The following is a 14,582-nucleotide window of genomic DNA, read 5'->3' on the forward strand; positions in this document are numbered from 1 at the left end:
ATGGTTTGTCTTATATGATTTAAACTTCCTTTTTGTTATCATCTGGTAGCATCATCCATCATAAAGCCCATTAAGGCAACAGCTTGGAGGCAAATCATGGCACTCCTTAGTTATATAAAATCTCCTGCTCTTGGTTATTTGCTAGTTTTCATTACTAAAACTTTGAAACTTGACTGGTCATTAAGTAAGATGGGGCAAGCCTTATTACAGTGCTAGTGTGGACTCTACTAGGTAGAATCCCTCCCCTCTCCTTCCCCCTGGAATCCAGGTCTCCTCCTTAATTGACAAAAGACTTTTTTCCACTGTAAGATTTATACACATGTTGAAGCATATGCCTCTAGTATGATCCCTTTCTTTTTTACAGCATCTCTGTAGAGACAATTATGGGTAATTGCTTGCAGACCAGTCACCCACTGCCATGAACTGCAGTGGGAGTTCTCCTTTGGGAGCCAAGGGTCATCTTCTACCTCTTCTTCCAGCTACACCAATGCCCATGAGATAAACCAGCACAACCATTAGCATTGAGTCTTGGCTGGAAATCATTAAAACATTTAAAGAGCACCTTCATTTGAATTCCAACATTTTTCAAGGGCTCCAGTCTTTGAACACAAATTAGTTTGTGCTACCTTGTGTTTGTGTTAGGCCATGGGAGATGATGTGTTTCCAAAAAATTTGATATTTTTTTTATTTTAGTACCTGATGCAGAGAGTAAAGTGCTTTTCATCTTTGGGACAGTGGACAGGTGGCACAGGCAGCCAGAGCATGACCCTTAGGAGGAACATCAAAGGTGATCAGACTGGAATGAGGGTGACTGATCCCTTTGCTGAAACTTGATTTTCAGTAAGACAAAGTAACTGATTTTATGACTGTATGTCTTATTCATAAAGTGCCTTCACCACTAAAAGCTTAGATATTTGCAAAGTCTTATCTAACCTCTCCTGCATAATAGACACCACATGTCTCTGCCCATCTGTATTCTTCACCCCACGTGGCATGTCTGTACATCCTCACTGAGTCCTGAAGCCAAACCAGTTTGCAGCAGCAGCTATATGGGAAAGGCATGTTCATGCAGAGGCCTTACATGATGAAATGCTGTTGATACTCTAACACCTACCCTACATCTACCCAGTAGATGCGTACAGCCAAGGATTTTTAACAGACTTTTCCTCCCCTGCTCTACTATTTCCTTTAGAGATTAGAAGTGGGAAGAAGAGGGAGAATTGCCCGTACAGTTCCAAATGAGCATGCACTAGGAATTCACATAACTGCATTGCAAAGCTTTCTGTTTAATCAGCTGGTACTTTCCTAGTACTACCCATTATTCTCTTTGTTTCCTGGCTGCTGCTGAGTTTGGAAGCTGACATGTTCATAGAATCATCTTTTATGAGTTAGAATAATTTTCTGAATGGCAGTATATATTAAAGCTATCACAGTGTATAATATTGAATTTATTTTTGCTAATTTTATCTGGTTTTATATTTATAGATATTATATTTATTTTGCCATTTTATTGCCCATTCATTCAACTTCATGATACCCTTCTGCAACTCTTTGCAGCTTTTGTCTTTACACTCAAGCCTGATTATTTTAGTATTGTCAGTAAATTCTGTCCCTTACTTCCCAAATTAATTTCTAGAATATTTATCAATACTTTAACCAAACTAATTTTTAACTTCATTTATAATATTTTAATTAGTCTTCCATAATCAGCCCTTCTTTTTCATTTCACACAATTGGACACTTGGCATGAGATGTTGCTAAAAGCCCTTTTAAGATTTAAGCAAACTTTATTAGCCTGATCATCCTGACTTACATGCTCAGAGATTCCTCCAATGACCTGTAACAGATTTCATGGTTGTAGATCCAATACAATACTCTTTCATTATGTTTTATGTCAACCAGCAAGGTACTGTCATCAGTATTTGGAACTTCTACAGAAATCTCACACACAGGTGTGGTGGATTTTTTCTTTCTTTGAACCATATTTGCCGTTTTCTTTCTCTCCTGTGATTCTAATGCAGTTCCAGCACAAATTACTATTTCAGAAATCTCCTGAAAATACTTATTGACCTTAATGAACTGACCACCTGCTATTAACTTACCAGATTGTTTCAATAAGCCATTTACTGACACTTAAATTCAGCCAGATATTCTGATTAAGACCTGTCAAAAAATGTTAACAGCATGAAAATTTTGCTAAGCACTTCAACAGCAAACACTGATAAATACTTGGTATCTGTTCTGGTCTATTCTTCCACCTTTACACCTTGACCATGTAGTCACCCAAATTATCTGACAACTGTCAGAGACAGTACTGTACTGAGAGCTAGGAGCAGGAGTAAATTCAGTCTCATCAAATCAAAAGGGGAGATAGTACTACTCCTGTAGAGTGCACAGATATGTTTAGTGCTGGCAATCTAATATCCAGGCTTCCTGTTGCACAGTAGACATTCTTCTGCATTTGTTTGTTTTTATTAAAAAGTGCTACGAAAACATTTTGAAATTAAAGTCTTATCAGTTTTCCATTGCAAATCAAGTTTTCCAATCTATACAGTTTAGATAAGGAGCAGAGCAAGAGATGACTCGGTCATCATCTGTAAATGACTCCATGGGTGATAAGAAAAAAAAATTGCTATATTAAATCTCTAAGATACCTGGAAACAGAACACAGGGTGTTGAAGACAAATTAATCCAGTCTAAATATAAAGCCACCCCTTCTTAATGTTTATTGACTACTAGGAAGAATTTAAGTGTACAGACTCTAGCTATTCAAGAGATTTCTCAGGTCTTAATTAGATCGCACCACAGCTGAGACTGAATTACCAGGCTTACTCCTGTTGTAACTGGGCAGTATTTTTCATCTCTGTTTTGCAGATCCAGTTACACAATTACATGTGGTTTCCTCCGACTTGAAAAATGTGATACTATGATAAAGAGTATCTATTCAATATCTCCTTTGTATCAGTGTTACTTTGGCTTTAATGCTGTAACAAATCATCCTGTGCACATAAATTAATATACTACTTTAAAATTTCACGTAAGATTGATGTTTTAGGAATACTGAAAGACTGAATGATTCAAATATATTGAATCATATACCTGAAGAAAAGTCTGTGTTCTAACTTTATTATGGCAACTACTGGAAAATACAATTTTTGCAGATGCAATCTCCCAAAGGAATAGAATAAAATAGAAATACAAAATCAAAGCAAGGTTTTTTCAAACAAAGGCTGAGAAAGGAAGGGTAGAATAAAATTGGTGAATGAGATTAAGTATGCTTAGCTCTAATCTCACTCAGGGTCACCTCTGTAGGGAAATACACTGGCATCGCTCTCTTGGTATAATTATGTTGCTACAGTTATACTATTATAAACTGTTATAATAATTCCAAAGCAACATACCAGCATTAATTCCATTGAAACCAAGGATGTTAGGACTACAAGAATAAATTGACAATATCCACTTGTCTCTGGACACTGAATTACTGATTTTTTTCTCTAGGAAAACCATGGAAATAAAAGATGGACATAAATCCAGTAATAATGGGTCGAAATTATTATGATTCTATGATCAGTTTATGCTCAAAGCAGTCTATTTTGAAAAGAGAGAGGAAGTCTGGAGCAATTAATCATCTTTGTTGACCCACTGAAGACGTTCAGGAAGCAGCAGCTGTTAGGCCTGTCCTAACACACCGAGTCTCTCAAGCATCAGCAGGGGTTTGGTGCCCTCTTATGTTTGGTACAGGCAATCTGAGGGATTGCAAACACTTCTGGTCATAGACCACTTGAGAAGACTTCTGGGGATACAAATTGTTAAGAAAGTAAGTGCTAACTGTGATAAGTGACTACTTAATGCTTCAAAAAAGGTTAACAACCACTGTAAGGCAGCAAACTTGCCCAGAGGGGCAATGAACTTCCAGCAATGAATAAACCCAAGAACATACTTTTGTCCCCTTCCCTTCAGGTTTTATTGAGGTGGTTCAGCCTCACTAACCTGATCTTGCATAGCACAAACCAGACTCAGGCTTTTTCTTGTTTGGCCAAATATTGTGAATAAATTTCTGACTATGAGAACACACATACAAAAAGAGGCATGAAAAAAACTATTATGAATAATGAGGCACTGGCAGAGGTTTCCCAATGAAGTTGTGGATGCCCCATCCCTGGAAGTGCTCAAGGTGTGGTTAGATGATCTGAGTAACCTGATCTAGTGCAAAGTTTTCTGCCCATGACAGAGGGAGTAGAACCAGATGATCTTGAAGGTCTTTTCCAACCCAAACCATTCCATAATTCTGTGAAGAGAAAGGGCTATGTGATCTGGTCTTACTTCCTGGAAACATCATCCAGTTAACAACCTCGGTAGTTACTCAAAAAAAAGGATCAATTAAAAAAAAAAAAAAAAAAAAAAAAAAGGGCCTGCAGGGTTTGGGACAACAAAATACAGAGTATTTCTATTTCCATTAGTTGAATACTCCAGTGATTACTGTTCACACCTAAAAGCTGGCACTTATTACCCAAAGTTAGATTTCTGGACAGTTCTAGCAATCACCTTAGGTTTCTCTGTTATCTAGTTAACACTGATAAAAGTGTTATTTTTTTCTTGTGCAAATGTTTTTAATCCATGCAGAACCCTTCTTGGTCTTCTAAAACCTAGACAGACTGCTCAGCAAATCTTTTCTGAAAATAAAACCTGATTTGGTATAAGAAGTGTTTTGTTAGTTCCTTTTTAATTTCCCTATTACCATCATAGGGGTATACACTTTAAATGTGGTTTTTTTTCATACTTGGCACTTACGTAACTCATCATTCCATTCTACTAATTACTCAGAGGGAAATATATGAGAGATATTTATGTTTCTGTGTTGATACAAAAATTAGAATGCAAAAAGAGATTGGCCACAGAAATAGGGATGTATAAAGATAACATGGAATTTTACATTACATTTAAATGTTGGCATCAGAAATTATTACATACCTTATTTAAGTGCTGAGGTCCCTGTATTTAGAAGAGCAATCCATTACAATAGAATGTATTTATATTCATACAGAAATAAAACACCCAATACTTTAATAATGGGAAATTCTCAATTTATTTTATCAAATTCTCATATTATTCATTTCTTCAGAAATTGGTTTCAAGGTGATATATAAGAAAACATTCAGAGAATTAGCAAGTTAGTGCACAAAATCATTTTCTCAGTCTGGTCATAGACACAGAGATAAAATAGAGTCTAAGCATCTCATAATTATCAATAATAAGCATCCCTTGTCCCTTGTTATCACAGATACTCAAATGCCTAGTGGCAAGGCACATTTTGGCACCTTGGCCTATTTCAGTAAAGCCACACAAAACTGGATGGGTGCTCTCCAATTCTTGGGGCTGCAAAAGCTCATAAAAAAGAGCTGAGAGCAGATCCATGCAGCAAACAGAAACTTGTACAAGTAAGTTATTTGTCAACATCCAAAAGTGCTCTATATTGCCTTACTGAACATGAAACCTATTCCCAGAAAGCTTGGAGTTCTATTTCCAAATGGATGTGACAAATTAAAAATAAATAAGGAGAGGATGTAGTGAAGCAAGATGGGTATGCCTGGACCCCCTACACCACCAAGATATGCTCAAATATAATGATTTTACAGTTAAATTTTACAAAATAAACCCACCTTATGTAGACAAGAAATAGCTAAATTGCACACAGAACAGAGATCCCTGAGCCAGTAAAAAACTAGTTAGAAAAGCCACACAACACACTGTGTGAACATATCCACATAGGTTTAGAGGAAGTGCTGCTACTTTTTCAGCAAATAAATGTTGCTTACTAGCTCCCATTCAAGACCACATGAGTGATGGACCATATTTGCTAGTGTATAACCTTGAAGTTCTGCTTCTAAGGCTTGAGTGAGGGCAGCCCCAGGTGGGATCTGGTCTTATTGTTGTGGATGTAGCCAACAACAAAGCATTCACATTTAGTGCATTAATCTCAAACAGTGCTGAAATCAGGCAGCCAGGCTCCACAGCTGAGTTACTTTCCAGAGAAAATACAAATCTAACTTTTCTCAATAGCTTTTCCATCTGCTGACTCACAAATTTGTGATCATAGGATGAAACCTACAAAATTAAGTAGCATTTGCTTTTGATAATGTTTACTGAAGCAGGTATTTCCCATCACTACAATTCCATTTTCCATACTCCCTTTTTAAGAAAGTAGAAAAAAGTACCTCTCTTAGCTGGTAATTAGCATTGGAATGATCCACACAGTAGAGTAAGTGTGTGGAAACAGCAAAAATCCTCTCAAATGTTTTAAAGAGATAGAAAATATGGAATGTGGATCCACAGTTTTACCATGGTAATCAGTTAGCCATGGTCTCATTCCTGCCTTATCATCTTCCCCATCCCAGTTTTCCCATACCTGGTTCCCTCTGTTCACTATTTTAAAGTGAACTTAAAATCTTGTAGCAACATGTAAAGAAAGCAGAACCATTTTGTTCTGGGAATGGAGAGGCAGGATTTTTTAGGACAGAGCTTAGAGACATCTGCTATAATATAGTGTAAGAAACTTAACTCTACACGTTAATGGAGTTGATGAAGTCTGAGTTCTGGAAATAAATTAAAACAGATGCCTTGCTGTTAACAATTTCTGCTGTTAACGGAGCTTCAATTAAATCAGAAGAAAATCATATGTCTCCCAGTCCCTACTGCTGGCTAAGACTTTCCTAGCAAACTGCAGATTTTTCTTGAGGAACTTACGTGGCTCAAACCTCAATATGTTCCACTATGAAATCTTATGGAACAGAAAACTCACGCTGATATAAATCAACTAAGGTTAAGAACTGATTTAGTTAAGAATCAGTACTTGGCTGCTGTGCAGATACTTTTAATTTAGTTTGAAGTGTCTAATATCAATTCAGCTCAAGCTTATTACAGACTTTATGGCTTTAGCTAGAGCTAAATCTGTGAATCTGAAAACAGATTTCAATACTTATGTCATTAACCACCTAAGGCAGATGCCAGTATCAGTATTGACACCAATATCCAGCAGCATCTAATTTAACACTGAGACACATCCTTATATTCTCTGTTGGACAGTATCAGCACAACCATTCAAAAAACAAAGTCAAGAAACATTGAAATGAAGTGCTCTTGTCCCAGGAAATAATTTATAAAACTTCTTTCAGACATTTCTGACCATTTAACAACACACACAGTCTAAGTAGAGCCCCAAGTTGACCCCATATATTAAGATCAACAGTTGTGTTTGTAAAGTTTTATATAATAAAATTAAAATGCTTATTTTATAATTGCAACAAAAGTAAAAGCCACCACATCATTACTTAAACAAGTAACAGCTCAAGACCAAGTATTTCTCCAGAACTCCACAACAGCTAGGACAGAGTCTTAGCTCTAGAGTTCTGGGAACAAAAGCTATAAAAATCTCAAGGAAATGTGGTCATAGGTCGTAAAGGTCACACAGCTTGTGCCATGGCAGTTGTGGGAAACCATCAGCTTAAGGGTACATATTTTTGTACTTGCTGGGCTCCAATCTCTGCAACATAGACTGCTCCATGCCTCATGTCTACATCCACAAGGTGTGGTTTGGTTTCATCAGCCAGCTGGACACTATGGACCATGACACAATCCCCAATGGAGCCAACTGGAGGTGCTGCCAAGATTGCCAACCGGTTGATATTCAGCTGAGCTACAATCAGGTATTTGTAATCAGCAGTAAACCTGTGAAAGATAAACATATTTTTGAACTATGAACTCCATATGACATCTCATTTTAACACAAACAAAACCTCTTTAACAGTCACAGTTTTAAAGGCTATGACTGTCAAAATGAAATGTAACATTGGAAATTAAGTTGTAAGCCTCGCTCTTCATCACTAAGACACATTATGCTACAGAAAACTCATTCAAGAAAATCTTTCTTCCTGTAAAAGCTGCAACAGTAAGGTTAATAACATAACAACTTTAAAGTGAAGCTCCCAATCCTGCATTCAAATCCACAGGACTTGTTACACCAGCCAGGATTTCCCTGTCAAGATGCAGCTGTGCAGATCTTTGCATATGTTAGGATACCCAGCACCTTATTACACTGGTTAACTCCTTGTCAGCAGGCATTAAATATCAACATTAAATATCAACATTCATTGGTAAGAGTACACCTTATTTATGTAACTGCATGCTTCTAGAACTGTTCAACAATACCTGACAGAGTAGGGTCCATCTTCTGAAAAACAGCCACTCCAAGACCCAAGCCATTCTCCTGTGACTTTATCAAAAACTTGGATTCTCTTGTTGCCTCTGTCTGCAACCCATACCTGTTAATAAAAAAATCATGGCTGTCAACAAATAGAACAAATTAAATGCATTTGTTTCTTACAAGACCAAAGTGCCCTGTAGTAAAAATGGAAGAATGTACCCTGGAACAATGTATACTTTTCCATTCAAAACAAAATCAGTAGATCTGACTTCCAGATATAAACCAAAACTGACCCGTAGTTAACATACACAAATTATTTTATTCTACTTTAACAGAGCAATCAGTGCTTTCTCTTCTTTTCTGTGGCTGTATCGATATATTTGGTAGGATTTTTATCCCTACAATGAAGATATATTTCCACCTATTAAATTCTGAAGATCTGTCTAAAGGTCCGTCACCTGCATTTTGTTTTCCAATGGTAGTCTCATTTCATGATCATGATCTGCAAACACTCCTGATATACCTAATAGTGCTACAAACATTGAGCCATTTAAACTCTTAGAGCATGTTTAGCTGTCTAAGCAGTTTTGTCTCTGTCCCACCCTGTGTTAACTGGGTCCACAAACACTGCAAGTTAGCAAAAGCACTAGACAGTTCCAATGAAGGCATTTTTTTGTGCAACAATCACTGAAGTTTTAGCTGTTGACAAATCATCAGTCTGATAAATAAACTTCATGACTTTTCTGGGCTATCACCAAAAAGGGAGCAATAAACATAACCTTACATCTTTCATCACTGTTTTAAAATGAAGCACTACTACAGCATTCTCTTACACTACTTATGAATTAATAATTAATTCTCAATCTAAACTGATGGTCAACACTATGTTGGCAGTAAAATTGTAGCTCATCCCAGTCATTGTCTTTGAATGAATAAACTCATGGTTACCCTGCAGCCTAAAGTGACCATGCTCCTCCAGTTTTTGCTCCCACTCTGCCAGTTTTGGCAGAGAATTGATTCTTATATGCACTTATTCTGATTTAGACAGCATCAGCAGAATTAGCTTCAACCAGTGGTGTGAAGCAATTAGTGAAGCAATCTTATTTCCCCTGAAACAGATTAAGAAGTGACTGCATAATTCCTGTCTAGGACTGGCAGACCAAAAGCCACACTACAATTAACACCTGGCAGAAGCAATCTCTTGAATGGAAGGAATGCCTTGAGCTGCATGTAAGAGAGTAATGTCCACAACATAGCTAGAGCCTCACTACTACCTAAAGCTTATTTGGAATTTGCAAATATGAAATTAAAGCCTCCTGAAGTGTAGTGACTGAGGATAACAGACAACCACTTTGTCATCTAGCAGGATCGTCTTTAATAAACACACTTGAGTATTTATAAGTTTCTTTTGTGCACAAGTCTTAGGATCAACTACACAGACAGCCAGCAGGCGAGAGAAAATAACCACAAAAAATCCAAGGAGAGTAAAGCTGATGTTTCTAGCTCTTATCATTCATCCCACACACATTCTCAGCCCAGTTTTCTGGGTTGTACATCAAAGCACAGGTGTTTATGGCTGGACTCAATCCTTTGGTATGCACTTTCCCATGGGAAAAGAAGAGCTGTTAATCAAGGTCAGGATGGCCCAAGCAGGCTGCTGCTTCTACATGAAGAAACAGAAGTGCTTTTATTTATTACAGAACACACTTCTGTAGTCTCGCCTGTGGCAACCTGTTACAAACTGCAGGAGGAACACTCCTGCAAAACTGTTGTTGCATGGACATTGACAGTGTAAGCTGTCAGGTTCCTGGTGTAAACCTTGGAGTCAGCTGCTTCCATAGAACCTGCAGTATGAAACTTCAGCTCGGGACTATCACACTGAAAACTGTAAACCCATAAAGTGACACAGATCACAACAGTTTAAACAAAAAAGAAATGCATTTTGTTTTGTTCAAGTCTGTTGAAAGATGAAATAAAAAAATTTCCTTAATTCTTTACCCGTCCAAAAGCATCCACTGTTACACTGTGAGGGATCTTGAACTGACCAATGCCGCTCCCATTTGTTCCAGTCAGCCATATCTCTTTGTAGTCTAAACAGTGAGCACCATGAAAAAAAGTAAAAAAATCACAGTGAGAAAACAACAAATAGCTTTTAAGTCATTCTCTTGCAAAGTTACTTTGGGTAATTTGTAAAAGGTGAGATTTCTAAACTGTTTAAACACATTACTACCAATACATAAATCTGAGAGAAAGTATGACTACTACAGTGTTATTAGTGGTTTCAGGATTATGGCTACAGAAAAGTAGCCAGTAATACACAAGAGCCATACTTCAAGGTTCTGTTAAGCACTGAATTTAAAAAAAAAGGAAAAAAAAAGAAGTTGTCTGATTATGCTATTCATTTGTTTCCTAAATTGATTTTTAACGCACGTTACCTGGAAGATTTTACTTTTAACAATTTACCACTACGTAAACTAGGTTTTAGGAAACTATCTGCTTTATGATAGCACAATGGAGACACAGTAGCTCCTCCACTATTCCAACTGTGAGCATGTGCAGACTCTTTAGTCACTGTGCTAACTGAGGAGTATGAGCGAGCTAATTAGAATCAAAGAACAATGTAAGTGGAAAAGTTCTCCAGACACTGCCTGGTCCAACCTGTTTCTCAAAGCAGGACTTTGATAAAAAAATCCAACTCTGAAGTCAGATCAAGTTGTCCATAACTCATCAGCTTTTGAGCATCTACAGGAATGGAGAGTGCAAACCATCTTTGGGCCACCCTGTCATTCACTGACAACCCTTACTCTGAATGTTTTCTAACAAAAATCCAACTGGAAATCCACCCCTCTTGAACCTTTTTCTCTGTGTTCCTCATTTTTCACTGCATATCTTCAAGAAACATGTGTCACTGTCTTCTCTCTAGCCTCCTTTCAGTGACTTGAAGACAGCAAAAAGACCTTAGTTTTTTTTCATGTACACTAAACAAAGTCACTCTCTCAGCCTCTTTCATGAATGACTAGATTTCTCCTGAAGTGACAAGCAGTAAAACAGGATCTGATTTAATAAGGTCTTCAAACTAAAGTTAAATAACAATTCTGCCTAGTACTTGCTTAAAAGTATTCCCAAGCCGTGTTATTTAAAATCCAGTTTTCAACTACAGCAACAGTTCCTTTTTCCATACCATCTGACAGTTTGAGCAATCTGTTGTTCATGCCTCCATCTCCATCAACAACATAGATTTCTCCAGTTTCCTCCACAAAGATCTCTGCTGGTTGATCAAACTGCAGGGGAATCAAGCTTGAACCAGCATTACCCGGTGTGCCCAAAACCTGCTTAAGTTTACCCGAAGGGCTATACTGTTTCACTGTGTGTCCATATTTCCCTGAATCAAGGAAAAAAGAAAGTGCAAAAACATCTTAACAAAACAAAATGCAAGTATTAAAACTAACTGCAAAGATTTAAAATCCAATACTCAAAAGTGATATTAATACATTTAATAGACAAAATTCTATAATGAGATTATGACAGTGGGTTAGTAAGTCCACAGGCTATAACACTATTCAACCACTGTATTACGATCACTAAAACTAGGTCTAGGTCTATCAGTCTTTTTTCCCTTATACTTCTGGGCAGCAGGGAGGAGTGCTGACTGAGCTCAGCAGCTGTAAGCAGAAACACAGCACAACTCATGAAACTTCAAATTATTTTGTGCAGCACCTGAGAAGTCTGTTCATGGCAAGAAAAGCACAAATCTATCTCAGAATTGCTTGAGAGACTTAAATAAGCAAGTTGTTTAAAGCAATATTACATGTTCATCTCCACTGAATATTTCTCATATCACCGCCATGCATACCTGTCCCAACATCTGTGATCCACACTGAACTTTCTGTTGCAGTGTTCCATACAAAGATACCATGAGGCATTTCAACTGTATCATTCCAGGAGTGAAGAAAATAGCCTTCTTCTGAGAATACAAGTACCTTTGGCACATTTTCTCCCCGCTGAAAAGGCAAAAAAAGTTCTAAAGAAAACATATTAAGTAAAAATAAAAAAAATAAAAATAAAAATTATAATATAAAATTCCTCTTTGTGATGTTTTTGCTATGCTTCATGAATTGAAAGAATCTCCTGACATAACTGTCTGCTAGAACTCTTTTTCCAGCTAGAAAAGGAAAACAAGATAAGGGTCTAAATTTAGCATGAAAACCTTCCAGTCAGTCTAGACTTTCACCTTACATCACACAGAGTCCAGCTTTCAGAGCAGCCAAATGCCTGCAGCTACCCTGGTCTTCAGCTTGAATTGTGATTTTGTGTTCCTGCTGAAAAGCATGCCCAATGCAATGGGAATGAAAAACTGCAACAGTGCTTATTAGCTGCATGGCACTCAAGTACTCATACTGTGCTTTATGAGAAATTCCTACCACATCCCACGGAGAGAACGTCTTATCCATGGCCTAGAGATACTCAGACATGGACCTGGGTACAGGAAATAATTTAACTCCGAGTATTCTAACTGGTTGAAAGAGCTGTGTGGTTTTGATTTCATGGGACAAGGCCTCAAAGAATGGAAGACTGAGTTGCCCCACAATCACATTTTATGTTAGAGGTAAGGGAACAAGCTGCTGCAACTCAGTTAAGTTGGATACCAGAGAAATGTAACACTTTAAAAAAAAAAAAAAACACAAACAAATGTGCCAGAGCTGTTTTCAAAAATAGATATAGCAGAGACATCTCTGTTCATATTTTCTCTGTGTTTAATACAAGAATTATCCATATATACAAAAGTGTGTAAATAAATATATATTTATAAACACATAAATATCCTAATCTTAACTAGATCCTTTAAAGGCAAAAAACCCACAAAACAACCACAGGGAGAAATACAGTATTCCCACTCACTTGTCCTACATAGACCAAACCATGGAGAGAGTCAACAGCAACACAAAATGTTTGGCCAGTGAAGTGTTCTGGAGTTTTAGGCCAGCCTATGTCCAGCTTGTACATCTGCTGCTCTCCCCTCCAAGGAAAGAAGTCCTCTGCTTTTAAAACCTGAAAACACAAAATAAATATATAGTACTCAAATTCCATGAGGGTGGGATCAAAGGAAACAGCAGCTGAAAGCAACTGCGTGTCAAAACATCATAAATTAATTTATTAAATTTAAATTAACAAGACAAACAGCAGCAGGCTTGCAGCCAGGGGTTTGGACTGCAAGTGGGAAAGCTTAAACAAACTGAAAGCTAGCTAATCAAGTCCTTTGGATTGAGGACCTCTGGAATTAGAAGGCAAAACACACACCCTGAAATTTCTTCTACCAGAGTTGCTGTTAATATCTGTAAATCACTCGCCAAAATGAACAGTACAGGTTTCAAATGCACCAGAGTAAGTAGCCACTTCAAGAGGTGAAAATAATAAAAAGGAAAAAAAATACAGGTCACGAAAGGAAACTACATCTTGGAAAAGAAGAAGTGTAAAATGCCCAGAACAGTCAGACTCGGGTCAATGTACACATTTTAAATTATACTGGAAAAAATAATCTTGCACCGTCTTGTTCTATTTTTCCAGCAGCAGAGTGGAAGCTAAGCACTGCTGCAAGGTAAGCATTGAAACAGAGCACTCAGCACAGAGCTAAGAAGTAACGCAGGAGGCCCTGAAGGCCCAGGGCCATCTGGCATTCCTGTTCCTCGCCCTGTCGGGACCAGGGCACACACTGATGACACAGAGCTGCGGACCGACAGGCTGGGCTATCATGAAGCGAAACCGCAGCAGTCAAGCAAGGAAAACACCCGTCAGTATCGAGCGGAAAATTATTCGCCCACAGTCTCCTTTTCCCTCGCCGGAGCGCAGCACACTGCCTGAACCCCCTGGAAGGGGCCGCCCCGCGCAGGCGGCGAGGCTGCGAAGCCGCCCAGGGCCGCAGCCTCCGCCTGGAACCGAGAGCGAACGGGCCCCGGGGCCCCGCCCGCACCCCCCGCCCCGCCGGCTCCGGCCCCGCCGCCCCCGGCCCTCCCTGCTGTCCACCCTAACCAGAGGCCCCGGCACGAAGCCCCGAGCGGCCGCCGCGCACCTGGGAGCCGCCGAGCACGGCCAGCAGAGCCAGCAGCGTCCCGGCCACGGCGACCATGACAGCACCGGCGCCGCGGCCGCTCCCGCCTGCCGGGGGGCGGACCCGTTGCCATGGCAGCCACGTGGCCGCGGCCCCTCCCACACCGCCCGGGCGGCCGCCGCCCCCCGCGCCGTGCCGGGCCCGGGCCGGGGGTGGGCGGCGCTGGGGGGGAGCGGGGCGGGCGCGGTGGCGCCCCAGGGCAGCGCTCAGCGCTCCGGTGTGGCGCCGGGAGCCGGGCGAGGGGAGAGTCCGCCCCGAGTTCCCGCCGCTCCC

General features: G+C 39.3%; 1 protein-coding gene across 1 annotated transcript; it reads right to left on the minus strand.

The window, feature by feature from the left end:
• Positions 1–5,065: 5,065 nt before the first annotated feature.
• NHLRC3 (NHL repeat containing 3) lies at positions 5,066–14,393 on the minus strand. Its single transcript, XM_005516773.3, has 7 exons — positions 14,271–14,393; positions 13,103–13,252; positions 12,057–12,204; positions 11,385–11,585; positions 10,202–10,293; positions 8,209–8,321; positions 5,066–7,728 (listed from the first exon to the last, which is right to left on the minus strand). The coding sequence occupies exons 1-7, from the start codon at positions 14,325–14,327 to the stop codon at positions 7,500–7,502; spliced, it is 990 nt and encodes a 329-aa protein (XP_005516830.2). The 5' UTR covers positions 14,328–14,393; the 3' UTR covers positions 5,066–7,499.
• Between the last annotated feature and the right edge of the window lie 189 nt (positions 14,394–14,582).

Source organism: Pseudopodoces humilis, chromosome 2 (genome assembly GCF_049639895.1).
Source record: "Pseudopodoces humilis isolate 2021_Gansu_Grassland_sample_001 chromosome 2, ASM4963989v1, whole genome shotgun sequence".
NCBI lineage: Eukaryota > Metazoa > Chordata > Aves > Passeriformes > Paridae > Pseudopodoces > Pseudopodoces humilis.

Bases quoted from the DNA above. Each gene is read 5' to 3' on its own strand.
- NHLRC3 (XM_005516773.3), bottom strand. From the start codon at position 14,327: ATGGTCGCCGTGGCCGGGACGCTGCTGGCTCTGCTGGCCGTGCTCGGC. The intron at 13,253-14,270 runs GTGCGCGGCGGC...TTGTGTTTTCAG, and splicing joins CCGTGCTCGGCGGCTCCCAG to GTTTTAAAAGCAGAGGACTT. The intron at 10,294-11,384 runs GTATGGAAAAAG...CTCACTGTTTAG, and splicing joins ATTGCTCAAACTGTCAGATG to ACTACAAAGAGATATGGCTG.